Source organism: Chanodichthys erythropterus, chromosome 11 (assembly GCF_024489055.1).
Source record: "Chanodichthys erythropterus isolate Z2021 chromosome 11, ASM2448905v1, whole genome shotgun sequence".
In the NCBI taxonomy this organism is placed as follows: domain Eukaryota; kingdom Metazoa; phylum Chordata; class Actinopteri; order Cypriniformes; family Xenocyprididae; genus Chanodichthys; species Chanodichthys erythropterus.
In genome coordinates, this window is record NC_090231.1 from 19,703,701 (window position 1) to 19,723,945 (window position 20,245).

A 20,245-nucleotide genomic window follows, 5' to 3' on the forward strand; every position below is an offset into this window, starting at 1 on the left:
AGGTTGTGATGACCTTTTACGTTCTTAGGATGAGCAATGATAAATTGCTCAAATTTAATTGCAACTTAAAAATATAAAAATAGCATGATCAACAAAAAGATCTATAGGCCTGCATAGAAAGTTGACACATAATTAACAGAAATGCAGTTTATAGTGAAACATAAAGGTCTTGTGTGATACTGCTGTCTCTGTCCAAATGTAAACTCAAATATTTAATCATGTTTCACTCACACAACATGCTTAACCTCCTATACAGTTACGACAGTGTGCTATACATGTGGTAGAAATGTCTTTACTATCTATGTTGTGTAACTTTAGGTCTCGGTCCATCAGCGGAGCCTCTTCTGGTCTGTCCACTAGTCCCCTCAGCAGTCCACGGGTAAGCCCTTTATTATGTTAAATCATTTGTTTTACTCAAAGAGTCTGGTTGTGTTGCTGTCCATTGCCAGCTGGTATGACATCTATCTACAGCAGGGGTGTCCAAGCGTGTACCGCCCTGCAGATTTTAGCTCCAACCCAAATCGAACTCACCTGAACCAGCTAATCATGGTGTTCAGGGCTGCTTGATAATTACAGACAGGTGTGTTGGAGCAGGGTTGGAACTGAAATCTGCAGGACGGTAGTCCTCCAGGAGCAGGGTTGGACACCCCTGATCTACAGAATATCTATTGATGAGAAACTCATGTCACAAGACACATCTGATCTACAATCATTCAGCATGAATATAGGCATCAACAGGTGGTTCAGTGGTGTGGAAAAAATAAAAAATAAATATATATATATATATATATATATATATATATATATATATATATATATATATATATATATATATATATATATATATATATATATATATATATACACACTACTGTTCAGAATTTTGGGGTTAGTAAGATTTAAAAAAAAAAAAAAATTAATTCAGCAAAGAAAATGCATTAAATTGATCAAAAATGACAGTAAAGACTTATACTTTTTCAATTTCTATTTCAAATAAATGCTCTTCCTTTGAACTTTCTATTCATCAATTTTAAAAAAAAATATCTAGTAATTATGCTAAGCATAGTAGACTGCTTGTATCATGGTTTCCACAAAAATATTAAGCAGCACAACTGTTTTCAACATTGATAATAATAGGAAATGTTTCTTTAGCACCAAATCAGTATATTAGAATGATTTCTGAAGGATCATGTGACACTGAAGACTGGATTAATGATGCTGAAAATTCAGCTTTACCTTCACAGCAGTAAATTACATTTTAAAATATATTAAAATAGAAAGCAGTTGTAATAATGTCACGGTATTACTGTTTTTCTGTATTTTTGATCAAATAAATGCAGCCTTGGTGAGCATACGAGATTTTAAAAAAAACATTAAGACATCTTACCAACTCCGAACTTTTGTACATTAATACATTAATATACATTACAGAGTACATTAATATGGTACCATATGCCTATGTTATTATAGGCCAGGTTTAAAGTAAAACGCTTCATTTTATAAAACATGTAACAAGAGGACCCTTCTTGAAGACCTCTGGCATAATGCAACGTGAACTATTTATTTCTTATAATTGTTAGTGATGATGGAGCGTTAATTATGTATACTGTTAGCTTTGTTAAAAAAGACTGTCACTGTCTGTCCCTACCAATCCACCTTTACTACTTCTAGCCCAGTCATTCTACCATGCTTAGCATAATCATGCTAATCTATGCCCAATTCACAGCCTTGTTGCCTTGAAATATTTGAAGCCCGAGTCACTAATGGCTTGTTAAAATCCTTTGAAAATCCCTGGTTCCTTACTAATGGTGAAGCCTCTGGATGTAGCCAGCTTTTACAGTTGATTTGTTTAAAGAGGCTAACCGATTACAAATCCACTACTAAGACTTCCAAATATGCAGTCCTTGAGTTACATCAAGGAATTCTCTACATGATTCATCCCAAAGTCAATTCTGATCCTAATCAAATATTCTGCAGTTTGAAATGCTCTACAATTGGTGAATGGCTGCAGTGTCGCCCTATCACTGATGAAAATGGCTCAAACAGAGAACATGCTTGGTGGAAGTAATTTGAATTAGTCTGTGAAGAACTCATTGATACAGCTCATCTGAGATTAGTTTTACTGCTCAGACACAGACTTAAAGGTTTGTCATGGAAGAATCTTCCCAGCAGTATGAAACAGCTTTAAAAATCCATTTTATTGCATTCGTGCTTCTTTATGCCCATGCTAGGGTTGCAGTTGGTACAGTTAACACACCATTGTATTTCTTTTAAATGTTTTACAGTATGCTTGATGAGTATTTCCCTGCACTTATTGTAATCACACACTTCACTTTTAGTGGCCCGTATTATGTCAATCCCCCCATTTCGGACCCAATTATTATTATTATTATTATTATTATACAGTGCCATCTGTCAAAGAGCATCCTCATATCATACCGCCAGCAGCAGCATTATACTCTATGCTCTGTTTAATGGTCAATTGCACTTATTTTCACTAGCCATTTCGATAGCGTGACGCTATTGTCTTGAAAAACTCGAATTGTTGAATTGAGTCAGTATATACTGTGGCTTGTCACATTTTATGTCATTTCTATTTAATTTATGAGTTATTCTGACAATAGCGTCCTTTTAAAGCAAAGCTCATCGCACAAATTTCCTGCTTGCTTAGTCAATGCTGACAACACCTTCTTTAATTTCATCCTGACAACAACCCAGAGCTTTGTGTTGCTAATTTCTGTTGCTGGTTTTGATTAGTTTTGGGAACACTGGTTTGGGAACATTTTATTTCCACTGTCTTGTTGCCTCTTGGCTGGTTGTGCTAATGGCATGTTTTTTCTTTCTTTCTTTCTGCATTTCCTCCCTCACCTCTCATCACCGGTGCCTTGTTCACAATCCTTTCATGTTTGGTGTTGGTGTGTGTGTGTGCGCGTCTGCACCGTAATGCCTGTTAACTATGGGGCCGTGTGTTGTGTGTATGGGCTGTGTTGGCTCTTTTATGCTGCTGGCTCTGTGCATGCGCTCTTCCAGCCCATGCGGCGGTTCGCCGTTCCTCCACAATCCGCAGAACTCACGCAGTCGCCTAACCACAGCCCCACCCACGCGCCTGTGTCCCGGCTGAACGGCACAGGCCCCCACTCCCCCAAAACCTTTCAACCAAAGACAGATGCCCATCAGCTTAACAACAAAACTCAGACACTTCCAGCCAAGCCCAAAGTTGCAGACAAGCCCCTGCAGGCCACCAGGTCCAACCCGCTCCCTAACACGACGGCAGTGCTATCTGCGGCCAAGTCGGAACCTTCTACACCCTGCCAACCCATGCCCCTGCCAATGCCTGGCAGCCCGAAAGTGCGCCGGCCACCACTTACGGTGCCACCCAAGCTCTCTGTTCCCCTTTCTCCCCTTTCGCCCATCCGGCTTCACCACCTTCACCCGCTGGCCGGGACTGACCACAACGGCAAATCTATCCCCACCATACAGGTTACGCCCCACCCCTCCCCAAGGGGCAGCCCATTGCCAACTCCAAAAGGAACGCCGGTGCACACGCCTAAGGAGAGCCCAGCGGGGACCCCTAGCCCAACGCCACCCCCCAGCCCCTCCATTGGAGGCATGCCGTGGAGAACACGCCTCAACTCCATTAAGAACAGCTTCCTTGGCTCACCACGCTTCCACCGCAGGAAACTACAAGGTACCAGCAGTGCCGGAAACATCCTGAAGCAGTTTTTTCACCCTTTAACATTAACCTGCCCAGGGACTGCCGATGAAAATTTGTCATTTCGACTCAATTTGGCACATTTACATCAACATGATGTTAATTCATGAATCTAAATGTAAAAATTGCAGAAATGTGCATGCATAAAATGAATTATAGGATTAGTACCAAGATATTGGATATTATATAATAATAAAACCCTAGTTATGTAGGGCACTAATGCAGTGATATGCAGGATCAGGTGCAAAGTAAAGCACCATAGCCTGTGTGCATATAGAAAGCATTTTAGAAAAAGAATTATGCTTGCTAATCCTTTTTTATTGTGGTTTTTAGTTGATGTTCCCCTCTTAGTGAGGTATATTCTCTAAGGACTGATTTTACAGATCGCTGGGTAATAAACTCAATGATGGTCCATTATCAGCTATATCTGATGATAAATCTAGTAATGATAATGAAAATTCCACAAGTATCTCACTTCACCTCCAGCTGTTCCTCTTTCCCTCTTCTACTGGGGAGAGGATCAGATGAGCTGATAGAAGGGGGGTTGAATTACTCTTAATCTCTGCAGGTTTGGAGTAATTAGCTGTGGTTAATCAGCATTCCCCTCCTCAGGTTGTGAATGTCTAATCTCTCTGGATATAGAGTATGATGCAAATTCCACTGAGGCTTGTTCGCTTTGTCTCTTTCCAGTTCCCACACAAGAGGAAATGTCCAACCTAACACCAGAGTCTTCCCCCGAGTAAGTATTAGCTATTTTCAAAGACAATCAAGTAAAATATGCAGTTTTATTAAATCACAAAGTGTGAAAGAAACATTAAAATAATACTCAATTATAATTGAATGATTCATTACAATATTCATTATTCTACTTGGTGTGGGGCTAAATGCATCACTTTTTGTGTTAACCTGAGCGGTTTAGAGTTAAATCGCCAACACTCAATTAAAGTTTGCTTAATTAAGACACTTAACTTTTGCTCTTTATACTTTTATTTTCTCCAGATTTTATTTTGAGTCGAAAGGAGCTCTGAAAACTCTGCAGCAAAAGTTAATGTGGTGGTCCAAACACTGTTCCTTGCCCCATTAGCCTAGTTTGTTGCTAAAGACATTATCAGGGAATAGTTCGTCATGAATAATTCAGTGTTTTAGTTCCACTTAGCTTCACAGCCATACAGAGCGATACCACAGTGGAAACTTTCTTCTGGAGTATTTTCCTCTATTTTTTTTATGTTGTTTTTTTTCCAAGTTCTTGGTGAGTTAATGTCACGTTATGTTGGCTGGCTCAAAGATGGCCTTGATAGTCACTGACTGTGGTAAAATCCCAGTGATTTCAAGCAGGGCTGAGAAATGAGCCATATGCCAGCATTCAAACCTCCATATAAGGCTTTTTATTGAAAAGTTTTAGTAACTTTTCCTTGACCTCCCCACCCCAGAGGACTTTTCAGTCGTCAGCTAATCCTGAATTGTGACAAACCCCTGTCATCTTATTCTAGATTACCAATACTCTTGTTAACTCTCGAATTTTAAATGCAAAATTTTTTGAGGTTTGCACGGTGCTGCACAGCATATATATCATGTAAGTTTTTAATTGTTTGACAGCCCATATAATGTCAATTTTTAAGTCATACATGTTTTTATTTCTTGTTATGCCCTAGAGACACATCAACTGACTGACAACTTACTAACTCCCATCTTGACAGCATTCAGTCTGTATTTCACTTTAAGAGAAATTCAGCCAAACTGTCTGGGAAAGCCTCTGCCGATATGTTTACACTGTAAACTAACATTTTTGAAATATAACTTACCATTTGAGGTCTGAAATTCTTCTGCCAACTGTTCTTCACTGTTGGTGAAGCTGATATATTTTATATATATATATATTTCCCTGGTGTACATATGTGTATTTTAAGACGTTTTAAGGCCAACAAATTGGATAACAATAGCTTTAAAACCATGTCAACAAATACATACATGCATGCACAGTTTTGAGGAAGCTTTAATTGCATGTTTGGTAATTTCATGACTTCATTTACCTCAGAATAATGATGGTGCATGCCCGTAGTTTATTTTGCGCTTTATTTAAGCTATAATAAAGTAATTTGCAGTGCGCGCCGGCGCATTTTCGCGCGCAATTCTTGAGTGCACGCCGTAAGCACAGTAGGTTTTAATGGCTGATTGAAGTTTTACTGACATATCCTGACAACATCTCATCTGACCGCAATTCACTGTTGTTCAACTGAAGCTCACTCGTCGTCACCTGTACCTTTTCCGCACTCGTTTGACTTGCGCCTGGCGCTGAGGCGAAGTTGGAATGCGTGTCTGAAAAGTGTCCCGTTTGTTGTGGTCGTAAAGAGACAGTTCTGTATAAACGCAGAGTTTTACTTGGCGATGTTTTAAAAAATATTTTTATTTTTGGTATTTTATATGCTCTGTAGGTGGTTTGTGGAGTAGCATCACCGGGGGGGATAAAAAAACATACATGCAAAATAATGTTAAAATACCAGTCTCAGCAAGTATCCTTGTAAACACAGTCACATATAGCGTACTTGATGTAAACAACTGAGAAAGAAAATGTCCGAGTGTCATTATATTGGATCCGTTCATTAGCTCTTAAAGTGACAGCAGCCTGATATACCCGCTGATGTCTCTCAATAATGTTAATCAAACAAAGTACAAAGAGAAAATAACTTTTGTAGCTTTAACAAAGATTAATTATATTTAATTTATACAGACAAGTCTATGCAGTGTTATTTTACATTTGATTATTCAGTTTCTGTACCTGAATACTGTTAGACTTAAAGGATTAGTTCACTTCAGAATTAAAATTTCCTGATAATTTACTCACCCCCAAGAGGGAAACATTCCAGGGTTTTTCTCCATATAGTGGACTTCACCGGGGTACAATGGGTTGAAGGTCCAAATTGTAGTTTAAATGCAGCTTCAAAGGGCTCTACGCGATCCCAGCCAAGGAATAAGGGTCTTGTCTAGCGAAAAGATTGGTCATTTTCTAAAAAAAAAAAAAAGTCTATACTTTTTACCCACACTAGCTCTGCGATGCGCCACACATCACATAATCACATTGGAAAGGTCACGCATAACGTAGGCAGAAGTACCGAGAAAGTGTTTACAAAGTGAACGTGCAAAAACAATCTTTACAAAAAAAAGTTAAAACAACGATTTTGGATGATTTTGAAGTTGGAGGAGAAAATGAGATGGAGTTTTTCGCCACACTGCGGTACTTCCACCTACGTCACACATGACCTTTCCAACGTGATTGCGCAACACGTGGCTCATCGCAGAGCTAGTGCAAGACACTCATTTGTGGTTAAAAGTATATGAATGTTTATTTTTTTGTAGAAAATGACTGATTGTTTCTCTAGATAAGACCTTTATTTCACTTCTGGTATCATTTAAAGCCCTTTGAAGCTGTGTTGAAACTGCAGTTTTGGACCTTCAACACGTTGGTAACCATTGAAGTCCACTATATGGAGAAAAATCCTGGAATGTTTTCCTCAGAAACCATAATTTCTTTTCGACTGAAGAAAGAAAGACATAAACATCTTGGATGACATGGGGGTGAGTAAATGATCAGGAAATTTTAATTCTGAAGTGAACTAATCCTTTAACTGAAAAACATAAAGCACTGTTTATTTTATTTGTATCTTTATCTTTGTTCTATTGTATTTATCTAATGCTTGTAATTTGTTTATTATTTTCTATGCAGATTCACTCCCCTACAGAATCCTACAGAATGATTAATTCTTCCCAGAGTTATTTAAGTCATCTGGTGAAACTGTTTTCATATCACAATATAGATCACAGAAAAACAAATATCGCAATGTCAATTTTTTCCAGTATCGTGCAGTCCTAATATATACCATTCAAAAGTTCAAGTTAGTAAGTATCATTGTTATTAAATCATTACATCAAAAGTGACAGTAAAGACATTTATAAGGTTACAAAAGATTTCTATTTAAAAATAACTGCTGCTGTTCAACTGTTCAAGCAGCACAACTGTTTTCTAAACTAATAATAAGAAATGTTTCGTGAGAACCAATTGAGCATATTAGAAAGATTTCTGAAGGATCATGTGACTGTGAAGACTGGAGTAATGGCTGATAAATATATATATATATATATATATATATATATATATATATATATATATATATATATATATATATATATATATATATATATATATATATATATATGTGTGTGTGTGTGTGTGTGTTTATATGTATGTTTTTTTTTCTGTTTTGTTTTGCTTTGTTTTGTTTTTGGCATCACATGAAGCAGTTATTTTTGTAATAATATTTTACAATATTACAGTTTTACTGCTTTGAGCATAAAAGACTTCTTTCAAAAACATAAAAACGTACCCCAAAACGACCCCAAACCTTGCAACATTATTCAAACATGTATACTTGATTGACGGATGGTACGTGAATTGAGTGATGTTTGTATGTATTGTGTTGTCTTGTTCACTCCTGTTGTTCTTCTTCACAGACTTGCCAAAAAATCTTGGTTTGGAAATTTTATTAACCTAGAAAAGGAGGAGCAGATCTTTGTGGTGATTCGGGACAAGCCTCTGAGCTCCATCAAAGCAGATATTGTCCACGCCTTTCTCTCTGTAAGTCTCCAATGAGTGTGTGAAATCTGTCATCATTTACTCATTTTCAAGTCATTCCGATCCTGTTTGACTTTCTTACTTTCATGGTTATTTTAAAAGGATAGTTCACCCAAAAAATAAAATTTGATGTTTATCTGTTTACCCCCAGGGCATCCAAGATGTAGGTGACTTTGTTTCTTCAGTAGAACACAAATGATGATTTTTAACTCCAAACTTTGCGGTCTGTCAGTCATATAATGCATGTCAATGGGAACTTCGTCTATAAGAGTAAAAAAAAACATGCACAGACAAATCCAAATTAAACGCTGCGGCTCGTGACGACACATTGATGTCCTAAGACACAAAACGATCGGTTTGTGCGTGAAACCGAACAGTATCATTCAAACACCACTATGTCCAACTGCCCTACACATACGGTTAGTGAGGTCTGAACGCGCTCTAACAATGGCAGTGATGTCTCACACTCATTGAAGCAAAGCGTGAGTGATCACTTCCATCATTAGAACGTGTTTTCTGACCTTACCAACCGGATGTGGAGGGCAGTTGGACATGGTGGTGTTTTCGAGTTAAAAAATGATTTAAATCGCACAAATCGATCGTTTCATGTCTTAGAACATCAGTGTGTCATCACGAGCCACAGGGTTTAATTTGGATTTGTCTGTGCATGTTTTTTTTTACTCTTATAGACAAAGTTCCCACTGACATGCATTATATGACTGATAGACCGCAACAGTTGGAGTTAAAAATCATCATTTGTGTTCTAATGAAGAAACAAAGTCACCTACATCTTGGATGCCCTGGGGGTAAACAGATAAACATCAAATTTTCATTTTTGGGTGAACTATCCCTTTAAGTTTCAAAAGCATCATAAACTTATCAGAAATATCAGACTTGTGTGATGTATTTCAAGTCTTGAACAGTTTTGTGGATAGTATAAAATGAGTGATCAAGAAGACCTGACTCAAAATAAAGATTTATTCCAAATTGGATATAACTTTGGATATGCACAAAAGAGAGCAAAGATGGGTGTCTGTTCCTCACACAAAGCATATGACTTCAGAAGACTTGAAATGTAGCACATTCATATGCACCACTTTTATGAAACTTTTGAAGAGCTTTTTTTGTCATTTTGGAACTTAACAGCCCCAGACCTCCTTCATCGTCATTGTATTGAAAAGAATATCCTGGATATTCTAGAAAAATTCACCTTTAGAAAAAAGAAAGACATTGGTTTCTAAAGACAATAATATTAATTTTAGAGGGAATGATTCTTTTAAGACATTTACTGTAAGACCTCTGTCCTATTATTTTAGATTCCCAGCCTCAGCCACAGTGTGGTGTCCCAGACGAGTTTCCGGGCAGAATACAAGTCCACCGCCGGCCCCACCGTGTTCCAAAAACCAGTGAAGTTCCAGGTGGACATCACCTACACCGAAAGCACGGCCGCCACCAAGGAGAACGGCATCTACTCTGTCACGTTTACACTGCTCTCAGGTAACCATGCCGACAGTGAGAAGCCCATTTTGATGTCATAAACTCGCTGGCAGCCAATAGAAATGCACAGGGATATGTGTGTGTGTGTGTGTGTGTGTGGGTGATGGAGAGGCTGGTTGATGATGTTGAACTTTGTCTGTCGCAGTGGAGAGAGAATTTTTCTCTCTCTCGTTCCGCTAGCGGTTCCCTTCCCCCATTACACTCCCCCTCTCTCACGCTGGAAATAGACCAACTGCTCGAGGGGGTAATGGAAAAAATTAAACTAAAAGAGGCCTTTTTGCCTCCTGGTAATCACTATGCATTTTCAACCTGCTGTGTTTCAAAGGACAATCCAAAAAGATCCCACGCTGCTGGTGCCATTACCGCACACCCTGTTCCTCGCTTTTCATTTCCCCCTTTCCTCGTTTTTGCTCTCTGGGCTACACAAAAGGGATTGAATCTTGTTCTTAAAGTCACGCATTTTAAAGCGTATGTGTACACGTGTCATAAACTCAGCCGCGGGCCAAATGCACCATAAAAATCAGCCCCATCCCATTAGTCTTTATGAGGCAGCCGCTAGGGGGAATAAACCCAGGATGTATCAGCATAAATGTACATTCATTTCAAAAGACACACATGCACCAGTCTGTACAGGATCAATGCGAAACATTCAAAGAGGTGTTGTCTGTGTTTGCGTGTCCCCCGCAGGTCCGAGTCGACGCTTCAAACGGGTGGTGGAGACGATTCAGGCTCAGTTGTTAAGTACACATGACCAGCCTGGTGTCCAGCAGCTGTCTGGTGAGTGGCCAATCACTCCACTGACACACCTCTTCCTCTGGCGCTCTCTCTCTTTCTCTTTCTGCTCTCTTACACAGCATCCTGAACATGCATGGCGCCTAGCCCACCCTTGCAGAGCACTGAACGCTGCACACACCCATCAAGGTCAAATGAGTTTTTCCAGTATCTAACTATTGTTAGAGGTGGTTTCAAAGACATTTTCAGGCTGTTAATATGAAAATAAACTTCTCAAAAGGGTTAGATACAATGTATCCTCTGTTCCATTAATGGAACAGGATGTGATGTCTTATTTAAAGGTGCTGGAAATACACGTTTGACCTTATCAAAGTACATTGCACAGAACTGCATTGCAAGGCACTGGCACACACGCACACACTCTCCTTAGCTGTCACACGCACTCACAGAGCATGCTAGAGCCCCCTCGCGTGTATTAACAAGGGTTTATATCCATATCCAGGAAATTTCTCGCAGATATTCAAATCAAACCTGTGTCCCAATTAAATGAATGTGGCTTCAAACTGTTCGTTTTATGAGCAGAAATGTGATGGGCTTGACTGTGGTTCCTGCTGGAGATGATGAAATAAGAGAACAGAGAAATCCTTTGCCTGTCTTCTCATATGGCTGTTTGTGCACATGGTGAAGACCCTGTTACAGCTCCCTCTGCTGGACAAATCCTTACTTTCCAAAAGCAATATCTCTCATTTCTGCATTATTGTATGTCTACTGTGCACAATAAGCACATTTTCTTGTACATAAAATACCTGAATGACTTTCATATGCCAAAGTATGCACACTGCACTTGGTACAATATCCCACAATGCAATGTGTTCAACTTCCATTTCGAGTGTATTGGAATTTAACTAGATTGAAAATTGAATTTAACCATAAGCAATATTAACTACAATTTGTAACATTTCTGTCTTTATTTTATTAAAAGAATTACAGTAGTTTTCATCAGAATTGGTTCACAAATACAAAATAACTGTTTACTGTAATATTTTAGAATGTTTAGAGCTGCATAAAGGGTGGAATGCACTGCATGACTTCTGATCAAATTTTAAAATATCAAGTGTGTACTTTGTAAGTGATTACAGATAAAAATGCATCATACACTAAATGACTAAGGATCGCAAAACATCGGACTTTCAAGTAGTTTGGAACACAACAAACACTGAGAAACATGCGCCTCATTGCATGTGTTTTAAAATCAACTCAAAATATACATGCCTGATATCATCCGACTGGATGAAATCATAATGTGAAGCTAAAAATGTGGAGTTTTTGCCTATAATGCACTACATTATTTTCTGTGAAATCTCCATTCAGCAACTAGCATTGACTTGTCCAAACTGAAATTTGGTGCAAAGTCTGGGCAAAAGTTGTGTGCTGTATTCCAGCCTTTCACATACTATCTTTTAAAAATAGTAGGCAGTATACAGTGTGCTAGTATTGGTATACTGGTTCCAGAGCTTCCCACACATAGACTTTACTTGGGCGGGCCGCCCACGTATAATAACGGCCGCCCAAGTATATTTGGAGACACCTTTTTGCTTTTATTATTTTTATCCTCTTATGCTTTTATATCCGCCCAAGATAATAAAACCACCCGCGATCGAATAACTAGTCGTTTCGTTCTTGCGCGTTACGTGTGCGTCACGTGTGCGTCAGAACTGTTAACTCCCGCTAACATTCCCACAGGCGCTGCATTTTTCAAATTCACAAATTCACTTCAGACTGCTTAAAGTGATTCTCAATCAATGAAAAGCACAGATTTATGCCAAGCGATTGCTAATGAAAGTTGATGAATTATTACAATGTCTACTTCATGGCCTTTATATAACATGTTTTAGGCGATTGTAAGAATCTGAAGAATCAGCCTGCAATAGTACAGACATTTCAAAATAAGAGTCCAGGTGTATTTCGGGCTTGTTTATAATTAAAAGTCACACGCTAAGTTTTTTTTCTTTTGGGCATTATTGGTATTTTGGTAAATTGTATTTAATTTGATTTCCATGTAATTCGCAGTAAATTATTGTAGTCTCCCCCACAGGAAAAAAAGACTAAGAACATTATTTGACACATATATTATTCAGTATATAAATTTTACTAGTAAAATCTGTGTCCCATTCACTGAGAGAGACACTATATAATAGCAAGGAGAACATAGGAAAAGGAGAACATTTTAAATGCTGTAATTTTGCATAATTTACAAAGCATAATAATGCATAATATTAGTATGTAATTGAATGTAATATGCTATGTAATTAAAATTAATTTCAATAAATAAAAATACTGTTCAAAATCACACATTATTTGTTTGTCACATGTACAGTAGTAGACCATTTTTGTGCCATGAATAACAGGAGGATTTTTCGCCTGGCTACCACCGCAAGTATATTTCAAACCTGTGGGAAGCACTGGGTTCATTCATTACTCTTGAAATGGAAGGTCAATTTGGACATTTTGTATAGTGAGGTACAATGCCTGTCACTGTGTGCTTTGGTTGAATACTGCAGATTTTGTAACTGGTCATCTATGCATCCCATGTTTCATACAGAAAATGAATGTGGACAGTATAACCTACATTCTGCATAAATTTGGACTGTCTTAAAGAAGAGCTGTTATCAGGATCGCGACCCATAACCAGTGTAGCTTTAAAGACGTGCCATCCTCTCACCCTGTCAGTCACGTCCATCCCTTCCCCCTGGCTTTGCCCTTCACCCTCTGCTCTCCCACGGCTCTTGGTCACGCCGGCTGTTGAGTGAATGGGCACGTGAGCTTGAGTGTCCTTTCCTTTCTGACCGTGAGGAGACCCGCACAGCACTGAGCACCAGCATGCTTCACTCTCAAACAGATGTGGCCACGTAATAAACATCTGTGCAAGAAAATTGAATCACTGAGTTCATGTCACTACTGTAAAGTCAATATAGGGTGCATTGAGAATGTCATTATAGGCTGAATATTTTATTTGATCAGACATGTTACAGTAATATGTCATGTTCCTTTGACAGGAAAGCGTTCAAAGGGTGGTAAGAGGTCTATTTTAACTCTCCTGCCACGATGTATGTCACTTTGTCATACACACGGTGTCCAATGCGTGGCACTTATACACAGAAAACCTTTTAAAAGGGTTAGTTCACCCAAAAATGAAAATTCTGATATCATTTAGTCACCCTCATGTTGTTCCAAAAACATAATACTTCTTTTCCTCTTTAAAAAAATGCTAATCTTTAGTGCATCAAAAAGTAGAAGAGACATAATTGTACTAAAGGGTTAGTTCATTAATTACTCACCCCCTCGTTCCACACCTGTAAGAACAAATTAAGATATTTTTGAAGAAATACAAGAGTTTTTTTATCCTCCATAGAAAGCAATGAAAAATAGAATAGTCAATGTGACTGCAGTGGTTCAACCTTAATGTTATGAAGTGACGAGAATACTTTTTGTGCACAAAAACAAAACAAAAATAATGACTTTATTCAACAAATTTGTCTCTCCCCTGTCATTCTCCTACGCTGTTTATGTTTGTCAATACTGAGCCAGCGTTCTGGCGTGGAACCTGGAAGCGCTGCAACATAAATAGCATATGGGAGAATTTGTTGAATAATGTCATTATTTTTTTGTTTTTGCACACAAAAATTGTTCTCATCACTTAATAACATTAAGGTTGAACCACTGCAATCACGTCGACTATTTTAACAATGCCTTTGCTACCTTTCTGGACCTTGAATGTGGTTGTTTTCTATGGAAGATAAAAAAAATAAAATAAAAAAAAACTCTCGGATTTCATCAGAAATATCTTCATTTGTGTTCCAAAGATGAACAAAGGTCATCAAGGTCAACAACAGGAGGCTGGGTTTTGGATGACCTAGCCCTTTAAATGATGAACAGATTTAATTTAGCATTTTATGTCTACTCAAAAGACTTTGATTAAACTGCTTGATTCGTATGGATTATTTTTTAAAGTTTTGGTTGCATGAACTTTCAGGGACAGAAATTTCTCATGTTTCTTTGAAAATATTTTCATTCGTGTTCCAAAGATGAACATAAGTCTTGTAGGTTTGGAATTGCATAACGGCGGGTAAATGATGACAGAATTTTCATTTTTGGGTGAACTAACCCTTTAAATATATAATATGCACAGATGTGTGTATGTGGGAGTGTGTGTGCATGATCTCACTTGATAGGACAGTCCATGAAAGTTTAAATTCTCTAGAGTGATGAAAGCTTCATACATACTTCATGTTGTTTTTCTCTCCGTATTCAATTCTTGCATCATTCTACTTTGTTTTTTGGGTCGATTGTTGCATCTGAATCACTTTGGTGAAAGGCCTCATTAATTTAGACATTTAATCAGCAGCTTTTATGAATCTGTTAAAGCAGGTTTTCTATTTGAAGATAATGTTTGCATGCATCTCAGCACATCTTCTCTCTAAACACTTCTTTCATGTCGATCATTTGGGACTTTTACAGTAGAAATAATCATCTGTGGAGTCACTATATAATGAGGAGCAGAATACTAAAGGGACTAGTTTGCTCAGCGTGACCTACTTGTGTAGGACCGTCTAAATACAGTATGAGTATTAAAACAAGTATCTGCTCAATGTTTTGGGTTTCTTATTGGATTAAAAGTCATTTTGAAGAAATAGAGTAGTCATTAGACATTTTTTGTCAAAAATGTGATCCCACCAACACAAACAAGATCTTAGAAACTAAAAAATAAAGCCTTAATTGCATAGTTCTCAGAGATCATTCGCGGTTTTTAGCTGCTTTCTTTTTTTATATATAAAGTTAAGGTCATAAGATACCATAAGCGTGGATTTTAATATGCTGTCAATTCATATTACCTTAACCTGGTTGCATTTAAATCAGGAATATGATAACTGCAAATATAATTTTATTGTGTAATTTTTAGGGTGAGACATAAATCCACTATTTAGCCCAGAGCTCTGTGACTTTACGTAGTCTTCCTCTTCGTGGCTGAGTTGCTGCTCTTCCGCTTTCCAATAATACCACTTACAGATGCCCATGGAATATCTAGCAGGGATGAAATTATACAAACTAACTTGCTGCAAAGGTGGCATCCTATCACAGTACCATGCTTGAATTCACTGAGCTCTTCAAAAGCCTTTCTCCCTCCCCCCTTTTTTTAATGCAGACTGCAGGGCTAGGTGCTTGATTTTTATACACCTGTGGCAATGGGTCTGATTGAAACAACTGAATTCAGTAATTTAAAGGTGTGTCCCAATACTTTTGTCCATATAGTGTATTTCGCTGCAGCTCAAAACATTCCCCATAAGAGAAAAATAGCCATGCTGTACTGGAGTTGAACATTTGTAATGGCTCACTGTAGAAATGCTGAAGCAGTTTTCTGTGTCTCAAAGCTGCTACAGCTGTCAGATCTCTTTGAGAGTCTCTTAGGCTGTGGCAAAGCAGCCTGTCTTCTAGAGAAGTGGCAGTTGCGAGCTTTCTGTCATGATGTTGTGAGGAGTCCAGATTGTGTTGAGAGACTCAGAGACAAGCTCTGTAACTAAGGCAATATACTCTAGTGCTCACATAGGCCACAGCCTGCAGTGCTACAGCCTGTGCTATCGGGCCTCGGCTGCTCAGCCACTTATGAAATTGGAAAAAGAGGTGACGGTTTGCAAGCCTGTGTTGGTGTCAAATAGGGTGTGTAGTTAATCCTTCTGAGCCGGCCGTCAGGTGTATTCAGAATCTGCAACAATTTGTACCACTATACTCTAAAAAATGCTGGGTTAAAAACAACCCAAGTTGGGTTGAAAATGGACAAACCCAGCAATTGGGTTGTTTTAACCCAACTGTTGGGTTAAATGTTTACCCAACCTGCTGGGTAGTTTTATTTAACCCAACTATTGTTTGAAAATGACTATATGGCTGACTTAAAATGAATCTAAAATTAAATTAAAATGTTCATTTATTAAACATATTAATAAATGTTAATTTTCAAGATATTTTGGGTTCATTTTAAGTAAGCAATACTGTAATTTTTAAACAATAGTTAAGTAAAACTACCCAGCAGGTTGGGCAAACATTTAACCCAACTGCTGGGTTAAAACAACCCAATTGCTGGGTTTGTCCATTTTCAACCCTGACTTGGGTTGTTTTAACCCAGCATTTTTTAGAGTGACATTTCAAGCCATTTATGAGATTTTATTTTTGGTTTGTTTACCTTTGATTTGAAGCAGAAATTATGAATTTAGCATGAATATATTTAGCTCTATATGTACCAGGGTGTACATTTATTCTCTGACAAGGATTGGATTCAATTATGATTCTTTGTCAATTCATGTAATACGTGATGAAATTTGAAATTTGTTCATGATTCCAGTTAGTTCAGTAGTTTTAGCACCATTTATAATTGTTATATAATGAAGACAAATTTATTTAGAGTAGGCTTGGGAACCAGTCCAGTTCCTTAAAAAAAAAAAAAAAAAAAAAAAACAGCACTACAGAGTGAAATATACAGAAACCAGGGTAGACCCAACACCAACAGTTAGGTTATCTAACAAACACTGCGAACAGTGTAGTCCAATTTCTGAACAAAAGACTATCATGAACCAGCATTGTAACCCGATTCACAAACAATTGATTTTCATGAACAGGCTCTTTTAAGTGATTCAAAAATATACAGCATTGTAGTTTGATTCGCAAAAAAAAAAAAAAAAAAAAAGATTCTTATAAACTGGTTATTTTAAGTGAATAAAGAACATACAACGTGACCAGAGTAATCCAATTTGTGAATGAACATTTATGAACTGGTTCTTTTAAGTGAATCAAAAACAAACATCATGACCAGACTAGTCCGATTTGTGAACAAATAAATCAATCAGACAGTTTTCATTGTCAGGTGTACAAATGCATATTTACACCCCTAATGAATAAATAAATAAATAAATAAATAAATATATATATATATATAATATATGTGACCCTGGACCACAAAACCAGTCATAAGGGTGATTTTTTTTTTTTTTTTTTTTTTTTTTTATTGAGATTTATACATCATCTGAAAGCTGAATAAATAATTGTTGTGTGGCTTTCCATTGATGATGGTTTGTTAGGATAGGACAATATTTGGCTGAGATACAACTATTTAAAAAATCTGGAATCTGAGGGTACAAAAAAATCAAAATATTGAGAAAATCGCCTTTAAAGTTGTCCAAATTAAGTCCTTAGCAATGCATATCCAGTCACAAAAAAATAAAAATAAATAAATAATACATTATATTTACGATAGGAAATTTACAAAATATCTTAATAGAACATGATCTTTAATTAATATTCAAATGATTTTTGGCATAAAAGAAAAATGTATCATTTTGACCCATACAATGTATTGTTGTCTTATGCTACAAATATACCCGTGCGACTTCTGACTGGTTTTGTGGTCCAGGGTCACACTCACACACACACACACACACACACATGTATAAAATCTCAAATTCAGGATAAGTCACTGCCTGAACCTCATCACTCATCAGTACGGATGAATTTGTTTGTAATGCATCAATAGTCACATCTGTTTTCATTCCATCCAGTGAAGATCACAGATCAGATGGAGACTGCCCAACCACAGATACTCACTACCACAATAAGACCTTTGAACATCAATACAGCTGTACTGTCAACCCGTTGAACATGCCTGCAGATGTGTGCTGTATCCATGTCAGATACATGGCTTATTGTCTCCAGTTTATGCAGTCTCGTCCTGCCTCTCATCATCTCACCTTGCCTCGTCTGTGATCCTCATTGTTCATGTATTTGTTCTCTGTCTTTCTCTCTTGTTTTCTTGTTCTTCTCCTCTTCTCCCGTCTGTGCACCCAGGCAGCCCATTGAGTAACTTCTTTGACGTAATTAAACAGCTCTTTTCAGACGAGAAGAACGGGCAGGTGTCCCATCCGCCCGGCACGCCCAAGCATGCCAACAGCAAGAGACACGAGCCTGAGCCTAATGACTCCAAATGTCCATCTGGCCAAGACAAAGCCAAGATGGCACCATCAGTTGGGACACAGGAACAACCTTAAAACCAGGAGAAATACTAGATTACTAGTTTTAAAATAAAATAATAAAATAAAAATAAAAGAATCCAGTGAATACTGAAAGGATGTTGTTTAACCAAGCCTCTACAAAGTTTTATATAATGGAATGAATATTGAAGTACTGTATGTACTGACCCGACACTTTACAAAAGGCGCCTACAGACACGCACATATTTTTTTTTTCTCTCCATTGTGTTGTTTGTTCTTCACAGTGTTTTGTTAAATTCTGTTTTATGATGCCTTTATTTATTTCTGCTACCAGGAATTATCCAGAAAACGTGTTAAAGCCCAAGTCCTGCTCTTGCACAAGATTCATGTATGGCACATTGATGGAAGGCACATTACACAGGAAGTTCAGTACAAGCAGCTGAGGGAAACTCCTCATTCTGATGCATCTAAACACCCCAAACACCAACAAGAGCTGTTCCAACCTATTCTTCAGCTCCTTCCTCCTGCAGCTACTGTACATACAGCCACACATTTCCAAGGATTTGGAGTGAAGCCTTAAAATAAAGATGTTTATGAATTCTCAATAAGCTAACCAACAATTCATCTTTTTATTTAAACTGTCAGGTTTTCTTTCTTTTTTTTTTTTTAAATCCTTGCTCGTCTTCTCTCCTATCCCCTCTCTCTGCTAATGCACACACAAACGTACAGTACATACAGGACTTTACAAAAGGACAAATGACGAATGGACATCGTAACGCACGTGTTTGAGGAGTTGCCCTCGAGGACCGTTGTTGGATTGTATTCTTTTCATTGTAGTCTTTTTTGTGAAATGAAGAATTTAAAACATTTTATGGACTCAAGTGTCATTGCTGTACAAGCTTTGGAGAACCTATTTGAAAAATATTGGGAAGAACTTCGGTGTGAACCGTGGACTGGGATACGGGGGCGGGAGGGGGGGCGTCACAGTAAATGATATATTCTGTTGTACAGACTAAAATATTCCTTATGTAACAAATGTCTATGAGTGACATTGCTTAGATGAATTGTGTTGCCACATCCTGTTTTTTTTCTCATGTAGCGTTCATGAAATGTTAGATTTGAATGACAATTATGCTTAATGTATTCAAGGGTTACTCTTGATGTCAATTTTCGATTTGTATTTATTTTGTGTTTAATTTTTATTGAGAAACATCTGCAGGATTCAGAGACCTTTTTAGAGTTTTTTTTTAACTTATTTATGTGTTTTTGTCTTTTAATTTATTCAGCTGGGGAATATTTATACCACACAAAAGCGGGTGGTGAAGATTTTATTGTTTGCATCAGGGCGACTCGTCAGATTGTTTGAAGGATCTTGTGTTTTGTGTACGATAACACTTATCCGATTTTGTGAATGAAGCACTCTTTCTTTCCCGGCTTTGACCAGAATAAAGAGCTTGTAGTATATGTTAAATTATTTACTGGTAATTTAAGAATGTAGACTAGCCTCTTTAGGGTGGGGGTGGGGGGGTGGGGTGAGGGATAATGAAGTATTGATATTTGTCACTCATCTCATTGTGCGTGTAAAACAGGTGGACATGCTCAAATCACATGTTGTAAATAGACAACTTTGGGCAAACGACTTTC

At 37.6% G+C, this 20,245-nt stretch overlaps 1 protein-coding gene across 9 annotated transcripts in view; it reads left to right on the forward strand.

The window, feature by feature from the left end:
* brsk2b (BR serine/threonine kinase 2b) overlaps positions 1-20,013 on the forward strand; it is a 162,523-nt gene extending 142,510 nt beyond the window's left edge. For 3 of the 9 annotated variants that reach the window (XM_067402007.1, XM_067402001.1, XM_067402002.1), the window contains exons 14-19: positions 319-379; positions 3,031-3,688; positions 4,403-4,451; positions 8,219-8,342; positions 9,656-9,836; positions 10,524-13,054. In XM_067402007.1, the coding sequence (XP_067258108.1) occupies positions 319-379; positions 3,031-3,688; positions 4,403-4,451; positions 8,219-8,342; positions 9,656-9,836; positions 10,524-10,783 (1,333 nt within the window). In that variant the 3' untranslated portion in view covers positions 10,784-13,054. Of the gene's footprint in view, positions 1-318; positions 380-3,030; positions 3,689-4,402; positions 4,452-8,218; positions 8,343-9,655; positions 9,837-10,523; positions 13,055-18,172; positions 18,362-18,458 lie in introns of those variants that run through there. The other 6 variants (XM_067402004.1, XM_067402005.1, XM_067402006.1 and 3 more) reach the window with 6 other exon arrangements.
* The last annotated feature ends 232 nt before the right edge of the window (positions 20,014-20,245 follow it).